Source organism: Pipistrellus kuhlii, unplaced genomic scaffold, assembly GCF_014108245.1.
Source record: "Pipistrellus kuhlii isolate mPipKuh1 unplaced genomic scaffold, mPipKuh1.p scaffold_m20_p_3, whole genome shotgun sequence".
NCBI classification, from domain to species: domain Eukaryota; kingdom Metazoa; phylum Chordata; class Mammalia; order Chiroptera; family Vespertilionidae; genus Pipistrellus; species Pipistrellus kuhlii.
In genome coordinates, this window is record NW_023425529.1 from 17,695,455 (window position 1) to 17,717,499 (window position 22,045).

Here is a 22,045-nt window from a genome sequence, read left to right on the forward strand (position 1 = left end):
AAAATTTGAAATATAGAGCAGCATTCTATCAAAAACTCAAAAGGAGAATATTGGAGGCTAGGCCCGAGCAATTCCAAAAAGGTACAGTAAACTGCATGAGCAGATAGCTCAAACTCCCATGGTATATTTCTGTATTAATTTTCTCTCTTCACCTGAACCATGCACATAGTCAGGAGAGGGAAAGCGTTCCATATAATCACATAGTAGAGAGGTAAAAGGAAAAGTTTTATCACTGAATATGAAATGTATGACTGCTAAAAATAGATACCACATTATAGTCCCATTCAGGGGGTTCCCTTGAAAGACAAGTGGAGTTAAATCTTTGAGTTAAACAGAAATTTGGGTTATATCTGGTTGTTTATGTAGCAGGAAAGATGAGTATCAAGTTATATAAATCTAAAATGACTCATATTCAGAGATTAATAGGTTCATTAGTTGGTCAAGAATTCAAAAAGAACAACATTAGAACATTAGCGACAAAGAGATTTGGGGGAGAAGTATGCATAGGGATTATTCAGAATGAACACAGATTGTTAAGAAGTTAATTCCTAGGTAAATACCCACAATTTTTGATAACCAGAGTTGAGGAAGAGACTTTCAATAATCAGGTAGACAGAATGCTATGTGGTGTGGGCATCAGGAAGCCTTTCTTCTGATATTTGATATTTGGTCAATGGACTAATACAGAATGGCCATTCAACTGAGATGAGTCCTATGCCTGGGATCAACAAAGTTGTCATCTACTACCCAAGGATGCCCCAGAGCTGAGTGCCCAATGTGTCAAATGCAATGGCCAACACTCTGTGTCCCAGATTAAGATGCCAATTCAGAGAGGGACAGCAGGGTAGCTTGGAGGGAGAATACATTGTGACTACCATATTGAAGAGGGCAATAGTGGGTTCCAGGTTCGATTCCGGTCAAGGGCATGTACCTTGGTTGCCGGCATATCCCCAGTGGGGGGTGTGCAAGAGGCAGCTGATCGATGATTCTCTCTCATCAATGTTTCTAACTCTCTATCCCTCTCTCTTCCTCTCTGTTAAAAATCAATAAAATATATTTTAAAAAATGAAATAACTGTTATGACAACTGATTGAATGTAGGTTTGATATTCCCTTTCTTCATGCCCTCATTATATGCTCCTCACCACTGGCCTGACATTTACCAATCACCACTAAAAAGTGATAGTTTCTCTGTGTACGCATGCACAACACTGATGTGTAGTAAAGATAGTAACCTTTAAAAGTTTTATTCTTATCTAGCAAGCACTGATTTTGTTTGTTTGGTATTTATATGTATTTTTCTCATTAGAATATAAAGATAGAAAGTATGTTTGTCTTCTTCATTTTTATGTTCCTAATACACTGTACACAAATGACTGGTACATAGTAAGTGTCCAATAAATATTTGTTGAAAAGAATGAAGCAAAATACCCGCTTTTACTTTGCAGCATACAGAATTTTACTCAGAAGTTAATGTCTGTCCATTTTCATCCACCAACACATCCTGTGTGGTCAGACTATTTTTAGACTTCCTTTAAATCTTTGGTACATTGTGCTAGCAGGAATATTTATCCAACGCTGAAACTATTCTCTATTTTCTTGGTAATATCACATGAAAATATTTGAGGAAATGGAGACTGAAGATGGTTACATGAACCTGAAATTCGAGGATCGTTTTAAATCCAGGCAGAGATCTAAAGGTAGGAATATTGTTATTTCTCACTCAGACTTCAGTTTAATATTGTATTATTCTCATAGGGAGACAATTATCCTTGAATAATTTTAAAGTATTAAAATTAACTATATCCTGGGGATTTTACAAAATGGTCATATGTTGCCTAAGATAGGTTATTTAGACTCATTTGTGCATCAACAATAAAAAAACAAACAAACAAACAAACAAACAAACAAAAACAACCCACAGCACTTTAAATTATTCCTCCTACAAAAATCTAAGATTCTTGAAGGCAAATCTTTGGGTATGATACCTGTATGAAGATGCTTATTATACTCAGAGGTAAAGATCTAGTGCTGAGGGTAGGAGTAACAATGGCCCTATAGCATTTTACAGCATAAAAAGACATTTTTGTATATACATATTGTATTTTATTAATCTTCTAAAAAGAGCCATAAAACTGGCAGAATAATCCATTGGGAATGAGAGAGGGCAAAATAAATGACAATATTAATCTTTGCTGTTTAAGTCAAGGATTGCTGTATCTGGTCAAGATTGTTTTGTTTTTAGATCTGTTACAGGTTTTATAGACAAGTTTAATATGCAGCATATGGATTTGGCAATGAATTTAAAATTTCCCTTCCTGACAAGCGTGGAACCAGCGAACTGCATATAAATATGCCTAGGATAGGTATTCCCTCATAATGTGCAGAAATAGATTTTGAGGGTTTTTAGTTAAGTAGAGGTCTTTCTACTTTTGCCTGAGTGAAGAAATAGCCACAGGCCAGAAAAAAAGAAAAAGAAACTTACTTTGGATTTTTTTTTTTTAAATACAGGCAATTGAGTAGTAAATTTCAAAAGTTTTACAACAAACAGCACATCTTATAACTATGCATTATAGAAATAAAGAGATACACTAAGTCCATAGAAATCAGTTGAAATGAAGCATCCATATACATCCAGATTTGAGAAAGAGCATTCCTTTATTACAACCTTTATCACTGCACTCTTTTATTACAACCTAAAACAGTGATTCTTAACCTTTTTCATCTCATGACACACATAAACCAATTACTAAAAGTCTGCAGCACACCAAAAATATGTATTTTTAAATTTGACATTCTAAGAGAAAAGAGGTAAGTCTCCTGACTAGTAAATAGTCAGATATTGCATGTTTTAAAAATTCTTGGAGCACATCGGTTGAAAATCACCGACTTAGAACTATTTGTGAAATGTATGACTATAGTGATGAAATTAAGTGCATGTTTATTTATAAGCCAATACAAACTTGGGAATAATTACCTGAGTATCAAATTACTTGACTTCCTCTTTGGCCACTAGCAAGGCAAATTGGCTAGAATGCTTCTAGATTTAACTAATATTCCTATAATTATATTAAATAATACTCCCAATTCTCTGGAGGTTCATCATTTATTCCTCTTTAAAGAGACAATTTCTACCAAATCTTATCCAAATTAGTACGATGCCAAAGTTCTGTATATACAGCATTGATTAGAGATCCATATATAGCTTAGGCTGACACTGATTTCTGTCTGAAAAGTCAAATCAGGCATACACAATATTTCATATGTAAAGGTGAGATAACACGTGAATATTCCCACTACAGTGACTGGAACATAATAGGACTTCAGTAATGTTCCTTTTCTTCTTTTATCTCCTACAGTGAGACACTAAATAAATAATACCCATAACATATATACACTTGGCACTGAACAATCCAAAAAGAAAATTAAGAAAAAGAGTTCCATTTATAAGAGCAATATACATGCAGTACATAATCACATGTTATATATAATTTCCATATATATATATATAATATACACTGGGTGACAAGATTATTATGATCTCTGAACACATAATAATCTGGCCCAGTGCATGAATTCGTGCATGGGTGGTGTCCGGCCAGCATGCCCAGTAGGAGGGGACATGGGTGGTTGGCCGGCCTGCCTGCTGGTCAAACTTCTGGTCGAGGGAACAATTTACATATTAGTCTTTTATTATATAGGATATATACGGAATGGCCAGATTATTATGCATTCAGAGATCATAATAATCTGGTCACTCAGTGCATATTATTTATATAATATATGTTACATAGTATACTGTGTAATATAAAGAATATAAAATATATATTTATATTATATATAATGTTATGTTATATATACAATACAAATTTTATAGTTATATTTTATATAGTAATATGTAATACACATAATACCACACATTATAAATTATATATATTTATATAATATATAATTTAATAAGTAATGCTAAATGATAAAAATATCACCAAACAATTAACAAAGACAGGAAAATGTGTTTAAAGTGAATTATCACAAGAGTTTTAAAATTAATGAAAAAACAAATCAACATTTCAGATTTTTCCTTGTATCTACATTATTATGTCATTTTGCTGGTATTTGGATGCATTGGGATCCTTATTTACCTGATGACAGTGATTGGCCTGAACTTTTCAAGTGAGTATGGAGTTTTTTGTGTTTTTTTTGCTATTTTAGAAGATAAACTGATCTTTACTTTTTCTTAATATGAAGATCTGTTCCACATGTAGTCCAAAATTGGCAAATTAAACTTTCTAGCCATATGTCATGCTATTAATACAAAATTATTTTAAACTTAAGAAAAATTAAGAAACACTCCAATAAATATAAGTATTTATTCTGCATATTAAAAAAAAAAAAAAAACAACTTCCAGTGAAAAGTTGACTTATTGTATGCTTATTCGTATTACTTTGAAAGACAATAATTTAAGATTATTAATGTGCTAGTTAAAACAGGGGAGGGGCACCTGTTTGAAAACCTTGTTAGGTGGACGTCTGCACCTTCCCCCCTCTTAAATGGTATTAAATGTGTGTATTATGTGTTCAACCTTTTTGCAACAACCAGACCAATGCATGGATGCATGTTTCCTACAGTTTTCTAAATAATGCAACTAAGAAACTGAAGACACTTGATATAATAAAATGGGAGTTTCTGGAATAAGAAGAAAAACAAAAAAGAATATACAAAATGGGGCTATGAGGTTTAAGAATAGCCTCATCCATCTTGAGAAGGAAAAAAACAAGTTGGAGGTATCACAATATCAGATATCAAACTATAGTATAAGGCCAATGCAGTTAAAACAGCCTGGTACTAGCATAAGAACAGACATATAGATCAATGGAGCAGAACAGAGAGCCCAGAAATAAACCCATGCCTTATGGTCCTTTAATTTTTAACAGAGGTGGCAAGAGCATACATAGGAATCAAGAAAGTCTCTTCAATAAAGGGTGTTGGGAAAATTGGACAAAAACAAGCAAAAAATGAAACTAGACTTTCAACTTACACCATACACAATAATAAATTAAAAGTGGATAAAAGACTTAACTGTAAGCTGTGGGACCATAAAAAATTCTAGAAAATACATAGGCAGTAAATCTCAGACATCTCTCTTAGCAGTATTGTCACCAAAACATCTCCGAGGGCAAAGGAAACAAAGAGAAAAAAATAAACAAATTTGCCTAAAAAGCTTCACTACAGCAAAAGAAGCCATCAACAAATTGAAAAGGGAACTCACTGTATGGGAGGACATATTTGCCAGTGATACATCTGATAAGGGATTAATTTCCAAAATATACAAATAATTTATACAACTTAACACCAGGGAAACAAATAATCCAATTTAAAAATGGTCAAAGGGCCTGAATTGACACTTCTCCAAAGAGGACACACAGATGGTCAATAGACATGTGAAAAATTGTTCAATGTCACTAATCATTAGAAAGATATAAATTCAATTCACAATGAGATAGCACCTCAAAACTACCAGAATGGCTATCATTAATAAATCAATGAGCAACAAGTGCTGGTGAGGATGTGGAGAAAAGGAAACCCTAGTGTACTGTTGGTGGGAATGCAAACTGGTTCAGCCACTGTGGAAAATAGGTTTCCTAAAAAGATAAAAAATGGAACTGCCTTTTAATCCAGTGATTCCACTTCTAGGAATATATCCTAAGAACCCCAAAATACCAACCAGAAAGGATATATGCACCCCTGTATTCATAGCAGTGTTATTTATTATACCCACGATCTGGAAACAGTCCAAGTGCCCATCAGTAGATGAGTGGATAAAAAAGCTATGGTACATTTACACAATGGAATACTACATGGCCATATAAAAGAAGGAACTCTTTATCTTTTGGTTGGATCTGAAGATTATTATGCTAAACAAAATAAGGCAGTCAGAGAAATATAAATACATATTATTTCACTTATGTGTGGAATCAAATGAGCAAAATAAACTGACAAAAGAGAAATAGAGACATGGATACATGGTACAGACTGACAGATGTCAGAGGGGAAAGAAGTGGGGAGACCTGGAAGAAAGAAGGTGAAGAGATTAGCCAAAATACACTGAGTGGCCAGATTACTATGATCTTTGAATGAATAATAATCTGGCCACTCAGTGTGTAGTATGTGTATATATATGTATTAGAGGCCTGGTGCATGAGTTTTTGAATTTGTGCATGGGTAGGAGCTGGTCAGCCTGGCCAGGGGAGGGGACATGAGCAATTGGCTGGCCTGCCTGCTGCCTGACCTCCTCATCGAGGGGGCAATTTGCATATTAGCCTTTTATTGTATAGAATATACACTGAGTGGCCAGATTATTATGCATTCAAAGATCATAATAATTTGGCCACTCAGTGTATATGCAAATAATCCAATTAAAAATGGGCAGAGGACCTGAATAGATACTTCTCCAAAGAGGACACACAGATAGCCAACAGACATGGAAAATTGCTCAATGTCACTAATCAGTAGAAGATGTAAATTAAATCCACAATGAGATACAACCTCAAACCTGCCAGAATAGCTATCATTAATATATGAGCACACATCAAGTACTGGTCAGGATGTGGAAAAAAGGAAACCTGGGTGGAGGTGGGTAAAGGGGGCTAGGGAAGGGGAACATCTATAATAGTGTCAACAATTTTTAAAAAAAGGAATGAATGCAATATTTAGAGTTGTGGTCAGCACTCAAAGGAATAAAAACAGATATGAGTAAAAAATGGCTGATTCTGGGGAAGGAGAGGAGTAGAAGTCCAGTATAAGAGAAATACTTTCAGTTTTTATTTGCCTATCTTTATCTTATGTTAGTATTTTTATTCTCATATACCTAAATTGCTATTTATTAAATGTTACTCATTATATATTTTTTCTTTGCACCGAGTATAGATAAAAAAATGGATTTCTCACAGAATGTAAATATCAGCAGCCTTGCAGGTAATATTTGTTTGTTGTTTGGTTGGTTGGTTTTGTCTGTAATGTGCTTCTCTACGTTTGAATCAAGAAATTTCAACCAACGGGTCACATAAATTTAGGCAAATTAAATGTCAGTTTTTTTAAACTTTCAAATAGTGATATGATAACTATGTCATAGGATATTTAGTGTAGTTTAAACCAGCTATGATGGTTAATTTTGTGTGAAAACTTGACCTGGCCATGCATAATATCCAATATTTGCTCTAACACTAGTCCAGATGTTGCTGTGAAAGTACTTTTTTAGAAACTCAGGCATTTAAATCAGTAGATTTTAGTAAAACAGATTATCCATCCTTTGGTAAATGATACTTAAATGTCATGTCTTAAAGATGGCCGAAATTATGACTGGTTAATTCAACATTTTTGTACCTTACAATGTGGTCACCCTGCTAATTCTAGTAATCATCTGTCACCTTGCAAACCTATCACCATATTTTTTTATTAAATTCTCTATCCCTTTTTCACCCATCTCTCCACCCCTTCCCTTCTGGTAATCATCCCTTTGGTCTGTTTCTATGAGTCTATTTTGTTTTGTTTTGATTTTAGATTCTACGTATACTAGTAAGTGAAACCATATGATATCGGTCTTTCTCTGACTGACTTATTTAACTTAGCATAATATACTCTATATCCAGCCATATTGTCACAAATGGCAATATTTCATTCACTTTAATTACTGCATGTTATTCCTTTGTATATATACACCACATATGAAGGCTTTGTTTTTGAAGTGGAAGTACAATTGAACCTTAAAAGATTAGTTAATTTACAGTAGTGGTTCTCAGTGTGGGGCATATGCCTCATAGGGGGGCAATTTGATTTTCAAGGGGGGCAATTCGAGAATGAGTAAGAGTGAAATTTTTCATTTCTTATGGTTCCAGGAGCCTCATATACAGTATATAAATATATATATTGTGAGATATTTTTGCATTTCAGTTCTCTATTGTATGTTTTGAATTTTTTTTGATTTTTTTTTCATATCACATTTTTTTTGCTATTTTTTCATATCACTTCATATTATTGTTACCTTTTAAGAATTTCTTAGTGACTTCTTCCTCAGTACTTCAACTGTCCTTTTGTTCTTTTAGATTTATCTCTCCTGGATGCCATGTTCTTTGGAAGCTTGCTTAGACCAAGTTAATGGCCTTTTAGGCTTCCTCCACGTGACTAGGAGTTCACTTTTGAACAACAAGAATGATATGTCACAGGGGGGTGGGGGATATTAGGATTTTAGAGATGCTTAGGTGGGGCATGGCGAACAAAAGTTTGGGAACCACTGATTTAGATTATGCAAATAAAGGGAAAACTATTGAAGGCTAAGGGAACAGTATAAAGGAAAAACTCAGGAGGATATGCATGTATCCAATGCAATGGAGTAAGTAATGGTAGTGGTAAGTAATCTCACAGAAATGAAGTGCCAGTTGTAAAGAAAACCTTGAGAGAAAGGAATTAGAATCACATAATGGATGGACTTAAAAGGCTTTTAAGTTAATAATAAACAATCAAAATATTATACATTTGTTTCTTCTAACTATACAGGTCAGAATTCTCAAGCTTTGCTCTTTCCAAGCCTGTTACCAAAAACCTTGCCCCCAGTATTGGAAATACACAAATGAATAAGTGAATCTCATTTTTATTCTACTAATAGAGCTGCCTTTAATCACAAAAAAGTGAATTGGTAAAGGTCTATTTTCCAGTAAATCACATTAGATACTATTTATACTTTCTCTATTAACTGTAGACTTTATTTAACTTTTTCTTCATACATTTTCTTTCAGGAAATAATTATATATGCCCAAATGACTGGCTGCTGAATGAAGGGAAGTGTTACAAGTTTTCAATGTTTGCTAAAACTTGGAATGAGAGTCAGCGTGATTGTTCAAAGTTCCAGGCACATTTGCCCGTGATTCACAATTTGAAAGAGCTGGTGAGGAGTCAAAAATAGTCTTAAGTGCCCAAGGAAAAATTCTAGGTGCAATTCTAAAAAGTGTCGGTGGTTATAGTCATTGATTTGAACATCCATTAGCCATAATGTAATTACTATTGTTTATGATTTCAAAAACCCCTATTACTTATGAAATAAATGATTATTTTCTTTATCAAATACCTTACTCTGGCACATCACCTTACTCTATAGAAGGCATTGACATGATTTTTTATTTTTTATTTTTATTTTTTTAAATATATTTTATTGATTTTGTACAGAGAGAAAGGGAGAGAGACAAAGAGTTAGAAACATCGATGAGAGAGTCATTGATCAGCTGCCTCTTGCACACCCCCTACTGGGGATATGCTGACATGGTTTTTTAATAAATGAATGAATGAATATACTGTTTTGTCTCTAGGAATTCATACAGAAGAGTTTAAAACCTGGATGTCCTAGTTGGATTGGATTATACGTTACATCCCCAGGAAAGCAATGGATGTGGATAAATGAACACCCTCTTGTGGAACTAAAAAAGTAAGTAGTTATTTGAAGCAGAGGGATGGTATAATGATGCTGCTTTATTTATAGAAAAGTATTTTTAATTAAGCTTCCTTGACTTTCAAGATTTTTCTCTTCCTTCCTTCTTACCTGCCTCTTTTAAAATTATTTTTATTTCCTTTCTTCTTTCTGCCTCCCCCTTTTTTTTGGGGGGGGGTGTGGAGGGTTAGAAAATATTCATTATGGTATTTGGAAATTGTTATTTGTCAAAAACTGACTACTTAAAAGTGTTTAAGCTTATTTGAAACTCATTTAAAATAGTGGTAAGCAAACATTTCCTACATAGCTAAATACAAAAATAAAATTTACCTATAAATAAAAGCACCTAGACTATGTAAAAATGCCTCTTGAATTGATATCTGAAAGTTTGAATTTCAAATTCTGCCCTTAGAAAATTCTTCCAAACTTATTAATATCCATTTGTTCACCTGTATGAAAAGGACAACGAAGCTTTCCTCACAATGTTCTTGTGTGAGCAATATGAGGTAACGCATGGAGGAGTGCTTTGACATTCCTAAGAGTCACATGCATTCTCCGGTTCTCCTCTGCACACTCATTTTCTTTGCCATTACACTATTAGAGCAGCCGAGACCGGGCAAGTTGCAGCAAAGCCACGAAGTCAGAGTGATTTCAGCCTGGATATTTATACTTCTATTCTCCATTGTCTTTCATGAATATAAAACTAAGGCATCCAGTACTGTTCATTTTTTTTTTACTTATTTTGACTGTAATCTTTGAAAATATTAGAAAAAATATTTTCTAATAGGCTCATTTTAGTTGGAAACTAACATATTGTTAGGGTAACACATCTTTTTTTAAAGCTTTAATTTGATTATTTAACAAAAAAATGATGTGCAGATGGTTATGATAGTGTTTGGTTTTTTATATTTTAAACAAGAATCAGTAACTAAAAAAATTGTTAAGAAAATAGCTTTCTCCAAAAATATTCTAACTACACATTTTCCTAGCCCTATTACACTATGGAAGTTAAATAAGGAAGTTAACATTATCTAAACAGTTTTACTTAACTTTAAAAAGTAATTATTTTTTTCTATGTTATTGCTTTGTAACTCCTATTAATATATTATGTCTTTACCAAAAATTCCATTTTTATCATCTAATTACCTTTTAAAGAACAGTATTTATGCTGCCATGTGGGAAATTAATATATAGAAACAAACAAACAAAAAAGCCAATGACCTGAGATACGGAAGAGGTACCAGTAGCTTGGATTAGAAGTGAATAAATAAGAGAGTTTATCTTGGGATAGAATACCCAGGGCTTGCTGATATACTTAAGGCGAGAATGGAGAGGGAAGGAAGAGACAGGGATTCTTATAGTCTTCAAGTTTGAACTGATGTTATTCCAATAAGAGAGACATTTGGTTGGGATTCAAAAGGTAGTGGAGGGCTTGACCAGGAAGCAAATCAAGAGTGCCAAATATAATCATTGGCAACACCTGAGGAGTTACCTATACAAGTGAGGCTGGAGAAGACTTTAACAAATACAATTATCTTATAAATAATATAAATTCTCTAAACTCTGACCTTTACCTCCTAGTTTTTCGATAATTGGACCAACTGATAGCATGAGCTGTGCTGTCACAACAAGAAATCAAGTATATTCTGAAGACTGTGGCTCCAAATTTAATGGAATTTGCCAGAGAGATGTTGTCTAAATAATAAAAGCAAAACCGGATATTTAAATAAAAAAGTGATAGAAGTGTGTATGGATGTTAACAGTGGTTATCCATTTTTTAAAGATAAATTTACTTTGTTTCCATTCAAATATAAATTTTTAAAGTATTTGTATAGAAATAAAACTTCAAAATAATATATATATATATATATATATATATATATATATATATATATATATATATATATATATTGTTTTTAGACTGGAGGCCTGGTACACAAAATTTGTGCATGCTGCGGGATGTGTGTCCTTCAGCCCATCCTGCAGCCTTTCCAATCTGGGACATCCCTCTCACAATCCAGGACTGCTGGCTCCCAACCACTCACTTGCCTGCTTGTCTGATTGCCCCTAACCGCTTCTGCCTGCCAACATGATCACCCCTAACCACTCTTCTGCCAGCCTGATCGATGGCTAACTATTCCCCTGCCAGCCTGATTGTCCCTAACTGCCCTCCCCTGCTGGCCTGGTCTCCCCTAACTGCCATCCCCTGCTGGCTTGATTGCTCCCAATTGCCATCCCCTACAGGCCTGGTCCTCCCCTCCAACTGTCCTCCCCTGTAGGCCTGGTTCCCCCGCCCCCCCCCCCCCCCCCAACTACCTTTCCCTACAGGCCTGATTGCCCCTAACTGCCCTCTCTTACAGGCCTGGTTACTCCCAACTGCCCTTCCTTGTAGACCATCTTGTGGTGGCCATCTTGTGTGTTGGAGTGATGGTCTATTTGCATATTACCTCTTTAATATATAGGATAAGAAAATATACCTTATTGTTTTAATGTCTAAAAAATAATTAAATGTAATCTTTTTCTAATTCTGCATATTCCCCATGTGTGTTCTATTCCCTGGTTTCTAACTCTTTCTGAGCATTTGGTAAAACATAAGACCAGGTACATAGATATAGATATGCCATTTTTTTCTTCATGGTAGGCCTTTACCCCAAGTTGACGGTTTTCAATTTTATCAAAAAGAAATCAAACTTTCAGCTGGTAATAAAGTATTCAGGTGTTGTAAGCATAAGTTGTCTATTTATAGTGACATATAATCTTGTTTGTAGTGTGATTTTAGAATTTATTCTCCTTTAATAAAATTTATTTTAAATATATTGAGAACTGTCTTATTCCCTTAGTTTTCTAACTGAAATTATATAAAAAGTAAAGTTTCTAATTTTTTCTCTTATTTATTCAAAACACATTCATATTACAAAATAAATACCAAAGTATGTGTCCACCTTATAAGTGAGGTAGTTATTTAAGTTCAAGAAGTTGTGTGTAGTTAATTCTAAATCATCAGGAATTTATACCCTATTAACTGTGATTCAAAGAAAAATAAGGATGAGTTACTCTAAATTTCTAAGCAATTAACAAAATTAACTTATAACCATGAACCTACAATAAAAATAAAACCTATATTATGAACCAAATTTAACACATCTACCTGTAAAACCCAATAGTGTCTAAAAATCATCGTTTTTAAATTTTCTTGGTTGCAACATGATGCACAGATGTAATATGCCCATACTTGATTACATGCTGACAGTTGCCATGATTAAAGTCATTTGCTTTTACATAAAGTGCCAGGTAAAAGGAATGATGGGTGGGTTCATAAAAATCTTCTTTGATCATTATCAGAAATTTTCCTTTGCAATGAAGGAATTAAGCTCCATAAAGATATTAAAAAAGGACTTGTTTGTACGTGTTTTCCCTATAACCTAGATACTCCCCTTTTCTCCAGATTCTCTATCACTCTATCACTATGCATGCACTCACATTCCTTCTTGTGAGTACGCACAGATTATAGTTACTTACGTGGGAAATGTAACAAACACAGACTTGCTATGATGATTCAAATGTTCTGCAGGATTGAATTTTATGACACACCAGGCAGGTGTCATAAGACCATCCTATTTCCTCGATCTTACTTGTAAAATTAAATTTTTACAAAAATCTATTGTTTGGTCACTCTTAATGTCATTATTCTAGTTTATGTTCTATAGTCTAAGCTTTATTATTCTAATGTAATTATACCAGTGATTATTTTTTATAGAGTTAGGATCCTTCTTGGTGGATTTTCCCTTGTTTTTAGGATAAAGTCAAAGTTACTATGGTTAGTATCTATAATAATAAAAGCATAATATGCTAATTAGAGAAGACAGCTGAATGACCTTCCGGACATCATTCCAGACATCCTTCCAGATGAAGCTGCGGTAGTGGGAGCTGAGGCAGAGACGGTTAGGGGTGATCAGCAGGCAGGCCAGCAGTTAGGGTCAATCAGTTGGACATCCTTGAAGGGGTCCCATTTTGTAAGATGTTGCAGACTGGGCTGAGGGAACTCCCTACCCCTGTGCACAAATTTTTTTTATAATATTTACACATATAGAGCACTTATATTTCTCTAACTTTTAAACTATAAATATTGGCTGGGCTATTAATATAGATCCATTCAAATTTGTTTTTCATAACCATCATTGCATGTAATTGTTTACTGTTATTTCATTTGCACCTAATAGAAGTTTCCTGACTTGTGCTCATAATAGGCAATTATGTGTCTTGAATTAATAAGGTTTTGCCTGCAATCATTAACTCAATTTAAAAATATATATATATATTTTATTAGTTTTGGAGAGGGAGGGGTAGAAACATTAATGATGAGAATCACTGGTTGGCTGCCTCCTACTGGGGATTGAGTCTGCAACCAAGCATGTGCCCTGACAGGGAATTGAACTGTGACCTCCTGGTTCATAGATTGATGCTCAGCCACTGAATTACATAGGCTGGGCTCATTCAATAGTTTTTAGTTCCTTTTGTCACCTGACCAGTTCCCATGTCCTGCCCTGGTAGAGTCTGGCACCTCCAGACCCTTGACTCATGCAGGAAGAGTAAAAAACAAACAAAACAACAACAACAAAAATATGCGTCTGAATGAGAAAAGCAAGCTTTATTTAGGTAGAAAATGAGTCTAGAACTCGGGTTCCTAGAGACAAGTCAAGGGTTGAGCTATGGTCTTGTTACCCCGGAGTGGATGTAAGCCAATTCATGAGTGAATTGTACACTGTATCAGTCAGTTCTTGGGATTTTATGTGTTTCCAAGGATGGGCTGTTTCTGGACTCTGTCGCACCAAATTCTGACACCGCCTTCTGGTTGAGAGAGGTTCTTGTTTCCAATATGGTCCATTTTGGAAGTTCACCCACCCTACCCTTTCTACTTACAGTGTCAGCTTTCATTTCAATGGTGACATTTTTATTTTTTATTTATTTATTTTAAAATATTGTATATTTTGTTGATTTTTTACAGAGAGGAAGGGAGAGAGAGCTAGAAACGTTGATGAGAGAGAAACATCGACCAGCTGCCTCTTGCACACCCCCTACTGGGGATGTGCCCGCAACCAATGTACATGCCCTTGACTGGAATCGAACCTGGGACCCTTCAGTCTGCAGACCGACGTTCTACCACTGAGCCAAACCGGCTTCGGCAATGGTGACATTTTTAGATTGACTTTGGGGTGATATTGGTTAATAAAATTCTACAGGACTCAGGTATACAATTCTACAGTGCATCATCTGTATTGTATTGTGATTACCATCCCAAAGCAAACCTTCTTCCGTTACCATTCATCCCCCCTTTATCTTCTTCTCTGGTCAATGTTTCCTTCATCTGGGATTGATCTGGTTGTAGCTTTGATTTCTGTGACCACCTCAGGAGCTTTTTCTGACATATACTGTTTCCCTTTGATGCCTGGAGGTGGGGGCTTTGAAGAGATAACCGAGAGGCTTATCCTCCTATGATGCCCCTCCAGCTTCCTCATTTTACTTGTTGGGAGTTTCCCCTAAATTCTTCCTATCCTGCTACAGTTTCACAGCCTCAGAAGTGAAGAATAACTTCAGTCTTTCACTTTATTTTTATTTTTTGTACGCTCACCTGGGGATCTGTTTGCTGATTTGAGAATGAGAGAGAGGAGAGGGAAACATCATTCTATTTCCTCCTGAGTGTGCCCCGACTTGGAATCTAACCTGAAACCTAGGTATCTGTCCTGAGCAGGATCCCACAGCCTTTTGGTGTACAGGACAATGCTCCAACCCATTGAGCTACCCAGCCAGGGCTAGTCTATTCCCAAACTATGGTTATCATTTCCCAGTTTTTTTTTTTCTATATTAAAATCTAGGTTTGCTGCAAATCCACTTGATATCAACAAGTCCCCTTGAACTGTAAACTCCATCAGCATTCACAGAAGCAAATAATCCATTCCCATCAATTTCAAACCTAAAAAGGAATAGCCAAAATCAGTTTGGAAACCACTTATAGTTGTAACAAAAAATAAAATTAAAAATGGAGTGATTTTTCCCAGCTGGTGTTGCTCAATGGTTTAGCATTGACCTATGAACCAGGAGATCACAATTCGATTCCTGGTCAGGACACATGCCCGGGATGCAGGCTAGATTCCCCAGTAGGGGGCATGCAGGAGGCAACAGATCAATGACTCTCTCTGATTATTGATGTTTCTCTCTCTTCCTCTCCCTTCCTCTCTGAAGCAATAAAAAAATACATATTTTTAAGAATACAGTGATTTGAAACACTTTATACCAGACACTAAGCTCTATACTCACCCATCACTGTATGCTACATAAAAATGGGTTACATTAATGTAGGAGTGGATGTATTATTATTAGTGTAATCTGTAACATTATTTAGAATAGGAAGACAGATATTTGTAGACATGGAAAAATCAATGATATAAATATATCTCTATTTCTATTACATTTACCTAAATCTACCTCTATCTACCATCTATCTGTATATCTATCTATCTATCTATCTATCTATCTATCCATCCATCCATCCAATAGTTATTTAAATATCATCTATCAGGAGTCACTAAATCTAGAGGTCTCTGGAATTTCTTTTAAAAGCGGTTTTCTCAGACTCATAGATTCAGAAACCATACTGACAGTTGACAGAGTGGATGGGATTATGGGGCTGGGTGAAAAAAGTGAAGGAATTAAGAAATATTAATTGGTAGTTATAGAACAGTCTTGGAGATGTAAATTATAGCATAGGGAATATAGTCAATAATATTGTAATAACTATATAAGGGATCAGGTGGATACTGGATATATCAGGGGGACCACTCATTAAAGTACATGATTGTCTAACCACTATGCTATACATCTAAAGCTAATACAAGACAATATTGAATATATACTATAATTGAAAAATAATGAATAAATAAATAGCAGCAGCTTCCTGGCATATTTTTAACCAATGTTTCTTTTTGAAAGTGATAAGACTTATACATATATTTGGCACTTTTGAAAAAAACCAAAGATACTAATTATAATGTTGTTCTTATTAATTTGCTCTGCTGATGACAAAAATTATCCCTTTTTTGTGATAAATATAATTTATCTTATCATACACATTTTAATAGTTATTTAATTTTGACTATCATTTAAAGAAATATTAAGGCAGGAATACATGTATGCAAAAGAAAATTAGTACAGTTCTTATAGGTAAAATAGAATATAAGTGAGAAAACAAGATTCACTCAAGAAATGCTTTCATAAATAAATAATGTTGCTTATGATGGACATTTGGAAAGTTAAAGACAACTACGTGGTCTCTGCTTAAAGAAGAAAGATCTTGTATAAATTTAAGTAGTTGGTTGAAATTAGCCAAGTAGTTGAATTTGAATTCTCAATAGGAGGGTTGATTAGCAAGTTTGCCAGTGAAAAAATAAAATAGAAAACAAATAAAATGGAAAATCTCACTGTCATTTAACAAGATAGAAGGAAGATGGGTTGCTCTAGGGTATGTTTCAGTGTGAAAAGGCAGATATCACAACTCAAACCATTGAAGTTTTTGTGCAACCAGAATAAAACCTTTCCTACTAAGTTTGAAACTCACCAAGCATTGAATGTGGCGCCATTTGTCCATTTCCAAGACTCTCCTTGTTTTCTGCTCAACCCAATCCAGTGCTGAGATGTTCCTATGTGCTTCTTCAAAAAGTCCTTTCACAAAAACCAGGGCATAACCCATTTAATCTTTTAGAACACACTGTAAACATGCTTCTCGCCCCAGCCAGAATTTATGATATACATCTTAACTTGCATGCCCTAATGCTTCAACAGCAATTAACAGCACAGATGCTTAGGTTAGTTTTATCAAAAAGATTTTTGCTTTGTTCTTACTTCTTAAATGTCTCTAAGTAATAGAGTGACTTTATCAAGGCACTGAAACTCTCTGATCTGCCCCGACTCTAACTTCTGTTTCAACTTCCAATTCTAACGCATAAACTGTCAATATCTTTTAGTCACAAAGTGAATGACAAAGATGATAAACTGATATGATATGAATGATATGATATGATATATGATATGATATCTTTCTGGATGACAAAATCAGAAGCTAAGCAGTTTTTATAGGAACTAATTCGGCCTTTACTTTAAAGGTGACAGAGAACTAATGCTTATATTTTGTTTTCTGCATAGCTTTGATCTCAAAAGTCATCAAAGAAGGATTTCAGGGGGGAAGGAGTTTAATTGAAAGTATAAGTACTATTAAAATAGTAAAAATTCAGTAATGTGCTTTTTTGACTAAATACCAGAATAAAAATGCCATTGCTGTTGTGTTTTCCCATAGAATCAGAAATCAAACTAACTTCTGAATACCATGCATTGCAATAAAATATACTGAGTGATGAGTTTAGTCCCTCTTCTATGGGTTCCTAACTATTGGACCACAGACTTATTAGTCAGTTTTCTTTATAAACAAACAATTTCCCGCTGTTACACTGAGGCCTGGATTCCAAGTCCCTCTTTCTCTGCCCTTTCACTTATTTCATTAATTGTCTCACTTCCTTCAAACTGTATGGATTTTCTTCACATCCTCACCTCTAAATTTTCATATTCTGTTTGTTTCAAGTTTCCCAGGCTACTATGGAGAGAATGCCATTATAAAGGTATTAAAAACAGTCTATTTAATAATCTAAGAATACTGTAGAAAAACATTAGCTATCTGAACAGTATGTATTGTGACCAAAGACATACAATCACTAGATAATTTGCTTGTGTTCAAATCCAAGTTCAACAAATTACGACTATGACAATGACTGATACATAATATCTCTGTGCTTCATTATCCTCACCTTTAAATGGGGATATGTAAACACTTTGTAGGTATTAGTTGAAGATTGAATGAGGTTTTGTTTTGTTTCATCCTTATTGTTGGAAAGTATTACAGATTTTCCACTTTTTGCCCCCACTGACCCTTTTGACCCCCATCTACTCCCTACCCCAGGCCTTCACCCACCCTACTGTCTGTGCCCCCGGGTTATGCATATATATGCATATAAATTCTTTGGTTAATCTCTTTGCACCCACCCTCCCCTGCCTTCCCTCTGAGATTCTACAGTCTGTCCCATGCTTCTAGGTCTCTGGATCTATTTTGTTCATTAGATTCCACATGTGAGTGAGCTCATGTGATACTTATCTTTCTCTAACTGGCTTCTTTTGCTCAGCATAATACTTTATAGTTTTAATGCTTAAAACATCATCTGACTTACATTATTGAGTATTAATTTTTGTTCTCTTTTTGTACAAGCTTAAACTCTGAAATGATTGAAAACTTTTCCCTTTTCTTACCATTTCTTTCTGTGTATCAATTTGAGCAAGTTCTGATCCCTGTGCACTGCAAAACATTTTACTGCTTGTCCAATTCTTAGTATCTTCAGAAAAATAGAAACACTTATCTTCTACTCCAATCCATTGTCTTGAACAATTTGTAGTATGGGAATGTTTTGACGTTTTTTGAGTGTGTGCTGAAAAAAAAAAAGAGCGAAATTATCAAAAATTTAAAAACGTTAAGTGTTTCTACTTATTCTGGTGAATCAATTTGAGAGATCACCAAAGGACTTGTAAGCATGCATTTAAGCATAACCAATGGACATGGACATGGAGTTGTGGGAGCATGTGCTGAGGGGTGGGAGTGGCTGGGGAGGGGTCAATGGGGGAAAAAGGAGACATATGTAATACTTTAAACAATAAAGACTTAAAAAAAAAACAAAAACTGCCATCTATGGGGTTGGGGGAAGACTAAAAGATGTCAATGGGGAAAAAAGGGGAAAATAAAGATTTAATTAAAATATATGGATATTGTGTTTCAACACTTTTAAAAATTAATCAATTAATCAATGATATAAAGACATCTCATAGAATCTGTTTTCTCCAAATGTTTGAATTGCAGATGTTTAAATTGATGACATTGAACTTCTAGGACTCTATAGTGACAGAGGAGACTGTGAACAAGAAGCGTATCCAGCATTCTTAGAAATGACAAAGGAAACAAGAACCAAGGGTATAAACTATTGTACTTTAAGTGCTAAAATAATCAAAACATGCATAGAGACAGTCAAGCACTGAAGACTATTAGGCCCTACCTCAGGAATAAAAATCTACTTTGTATTCTTTTCACAAAGTAGATCCATAATACCCAGAAGAAAATGAATGTCTTCCTTTTTAAAAATCTACTCAAACAGAGAAAATTTTGCAACATTACTTATGCTATTATTTTGTATTTTTCAACATAATACTATAAAAATATATACATATTTCATAGAACAACTATTTGTAATATTACTTACTCTTGATCCAAAATAAATTAGAGTAAAGATATACTGCAATTATGAAGGAGTGTTGCATGGTGGTCAAAATATTAGGAATTATACGAGAGTCACAATTTTGGCACTGGAATTTATTTCTAAGAATCTACTTATTCCCTCTGGCTTCTATTTCTTTGTATATTAATGGATTTCATAATGATACCTATTGTCAAAATTAAAAATATTAAACAAAATGTATTTCACATTAGTTCTTTAACTCACACAAAGTACTCTCAATTAAAAAAAAAAAAGTTGTTGCTTGCCCAGTGTGATTCAGTTGGTCCCATGTACCAGTTCAATTCCTGGTCAGGGGACATGCTTGGAATGTGGGTTCGATCTGCAGTAGGGGGCATGCAGGAGGCAGCAGATTAATGTATTTCTCTCATTAATGTTTCTATCTCTACCTCTTCTTCTCCCTTCCTCTCTCTCTAAAGTAAATAACAACATATTAATAAAAAAAATAGTTATTGCTGTGGCTGACAGTCATCTGAGAAATTATGATTATTTTACTCTAAGATCAAAAAGTACAATACACTTGAAAAGATGACTGTAAAACCTGCTGAGCTGGTAGGAACATGAGGACAAATCTCTATAAACCAATTTATTATCCCAAACTGAGAGATTCTGAATTAAACTTGAAATATAAAATATATGTATAAAATAAAATGTATATAATAGCTTAAACCTGCTGAGCATAAGTAGCCATAGAAAGTTTATGAATTAAGCCACTTACCTGCAATAAGAGCAACACCTACAATAATAGCAACGACAGCAATAACACATACAAAAATCGTCAACTTGCGAACTGCAAAAAAATAAAATAAAATAAACTTAACATCTATACTAATAAAAGAGTAATATGCTAATTAGACCTGACACCTTCCGGACATTCATCCATATGTCTTTCCGGACAAAGCCATGGTGGCAGGGGCCAAGGCAGAGGCAGTTAGGGGTGATCAGGCCAGCAAGGGAGGGCAGTTAGGGGAGACCAGGTCGGCAGGGGAGATCAGTTAGGGACAATCAGGCCAGCAGGCAGAGGCAGTTAGGGGCGATCAGGCAGGCAGGTGAGTGGTTAGGATCCAGTGATCCCAGATTGCAAGAGGGTACAGGCTGGGCTGAGGGGCCCCTTCTCCCCTACCCCATGCATGAATTTGGTGTTCTGGGCCTCTAGTTTAAAATAAAATTTCCAGAGAAACCCATACTGAATACTTATTATTCATTTATCTGATATAAAACCCTAATATGCAAATTGACTCTACGTTGGAAATACCAGTCGTTATGATGTGCATTGACCACCAGTGGGCAGACGCTCAACATAGGAGCTGCACCCTGGTGGTCAGTAAGCTCCCATAAGGGAAGCACCACTCAGCCAGAAGCCAGGCTCTTGGCTGGCAAGTATAGTGACGATAATAGGAGTCTCTCCTACCTCTGTGGCAGTGCTAAGGATCCCTAGGAGGATGTCTGAGGGGGCCTAAGCTGGCAGTAGGACATCCTCGGAGGGGTTCCAGACTGCGAGAGGGCACAGGCCTGGCTGAGTGACTCCCCTGTGCCCACCCCTCCCCACCCCCAGTACACGAATGTTGTGCACCAGGCCTCTAGCTCTTCCATAATATTCAATCCAGAAGTTCTCATTAAAAGCATCTACCTCTTGGTGTTTTGTCTTGAAGGGTTTCTATTCTAAAAGAGTTTCATTTAAAACCAGTCTTTGTAGGTGACACTCATGATCTCTGCTACTCAAATTGATAGTCCTTGGGCTTGGTAGCAAAGAATAATGCAAAGAGGATATTCAAATAGAATCTACGGATTATTTCTGCTATTACATTTTTTCATTGCTCATAAGCGGATGGCTATTTATGTTAATCAGCTTAACAATAACCCACAACCTTCGGACCAACTCTGATGGCTATTTATGAAAGATCCTGGGAGTCACCGAAAATCACCACGATCCAACTAGAATTATCAAGGTGTTTCATTAACAAGGATCAAATCGATGCCTCGGTAAGGAAGAAACCGATGGACACCACCTCGGGATGATCTTAAAATAAACCTGGATGCCTTTGGGCCTTTTAAAAGTCTCTCGAGCATTTTTAAATAGTGACAAATTTGGGCTTCACAAACGTAATACAAAAAGCATCTCATTCTTATTCAAGAAAGTATCAGGGTCCCAAATAGGACTATGATAAGACAGATGCCTATAACATAT

The 22,045-nt window shown here is 35.1% G+C and overlaps 2 protein-coding genes across 2 annotated transcripts; one reads left to right on the forward strand and one right to left on the reverse strand.

Annotated features, from left to right (window-relative positions):
• The first annotated feature begins 1,553 nt into the window (after positions 1-1,553).
• On the forward strand, positions 1,554-11,317 carry LOC118730104 (killer cell lectin-like receptor subfamily F member 2). The gene is made up of 6 exons (XM_036457815.2): positions 1,554-1,699; positions 4,074-4,172; positions 6,928-6,975; positions 8,793-8,941; positions 9,360-9,475; positions 11,060-11,317. The coding sequence occupies exons 1-6, from the start codon at positions 1,612-1,614 to the stop codon at positions 11,175-11,177; spliced, it is 618 nt and encodes a 205-aa protein (XP_036313708.1). The 5' UTR covers positions 1,554-1,611; the 3' UTR covers positions 11,178-11,317.
• A 3,899-nt stretch (positions 11,318-15,216) lies between these two features.
• Positions 15,217-19,027, reverse strand: CLEC2A (C-type lectin domain family 2 member A). Its single transcript, XM_036457816.2, has 3 exons — positions 18,827-19,027; positions 17,091-17,194; positions 15,217-15,449 (listed from the first exon to the last, which is right to left on the reverse strand). Exons 1-3 carry the CDS (start codon positions 18,881-18,883, stop codon positions 15,341-15,343), a joined length of 270 nt encoding a protein of 89 aa, XP_036313709.1. The 5' UTR covers positions 18,884-19,027; the 3' UTR covers positions 15,217-15,340.
• Positions 19,028-22,045: the final 3,018 nt, after the last annotated feature.

Excerpts from the sequence above, each read along its gene's own strand:
- LOC118730104 (XM_036457815.2), top strand. The coding sequence starts at position 1,612 with ATGAAAATATTTGAGGAAATGGAGACTGAAGATGGTTACATGAACCTG. Across the intron at positions 1,700-4,073 it reads ATCCAGGCAGAGATCTAAAG|ATTTTTCCTTGTATCTACAT; the intron begins GTAGGAATATTG and ends TCAACATTTCAG. Across the intron at positions 8,942-9,359 it reads TTCACAATTTGAAAGAGCTG|GAATTCATACAGAAGAGTTT; the intron begins GTGAGGAGTCAA and ends TTTTGTCTCTAG.
- CLEC2A (XM_036457816.2), bottom strand. The coding sequence starts at position 18,883 with ATGTTTTGCAGTGCACAGGGATCAGAACTTGCTCAAATTGATACACAG. Across the intron at positions 17,195-18,826 it reads TTGATACACAGAAAGAAATG|GACTTTTTGAAGAAGCACAT; the intron begins GTAAGAAAAGGG and ends TTTTTGTGAAAG. Across the intron at positions 15,450-17,090 it reads GGCGCCACATTCAATGCTTG|GTTTGAAATTGATGGGAATG; the intron begins GTGAGTTTCAAA and ends ATTCCTTTTTAG.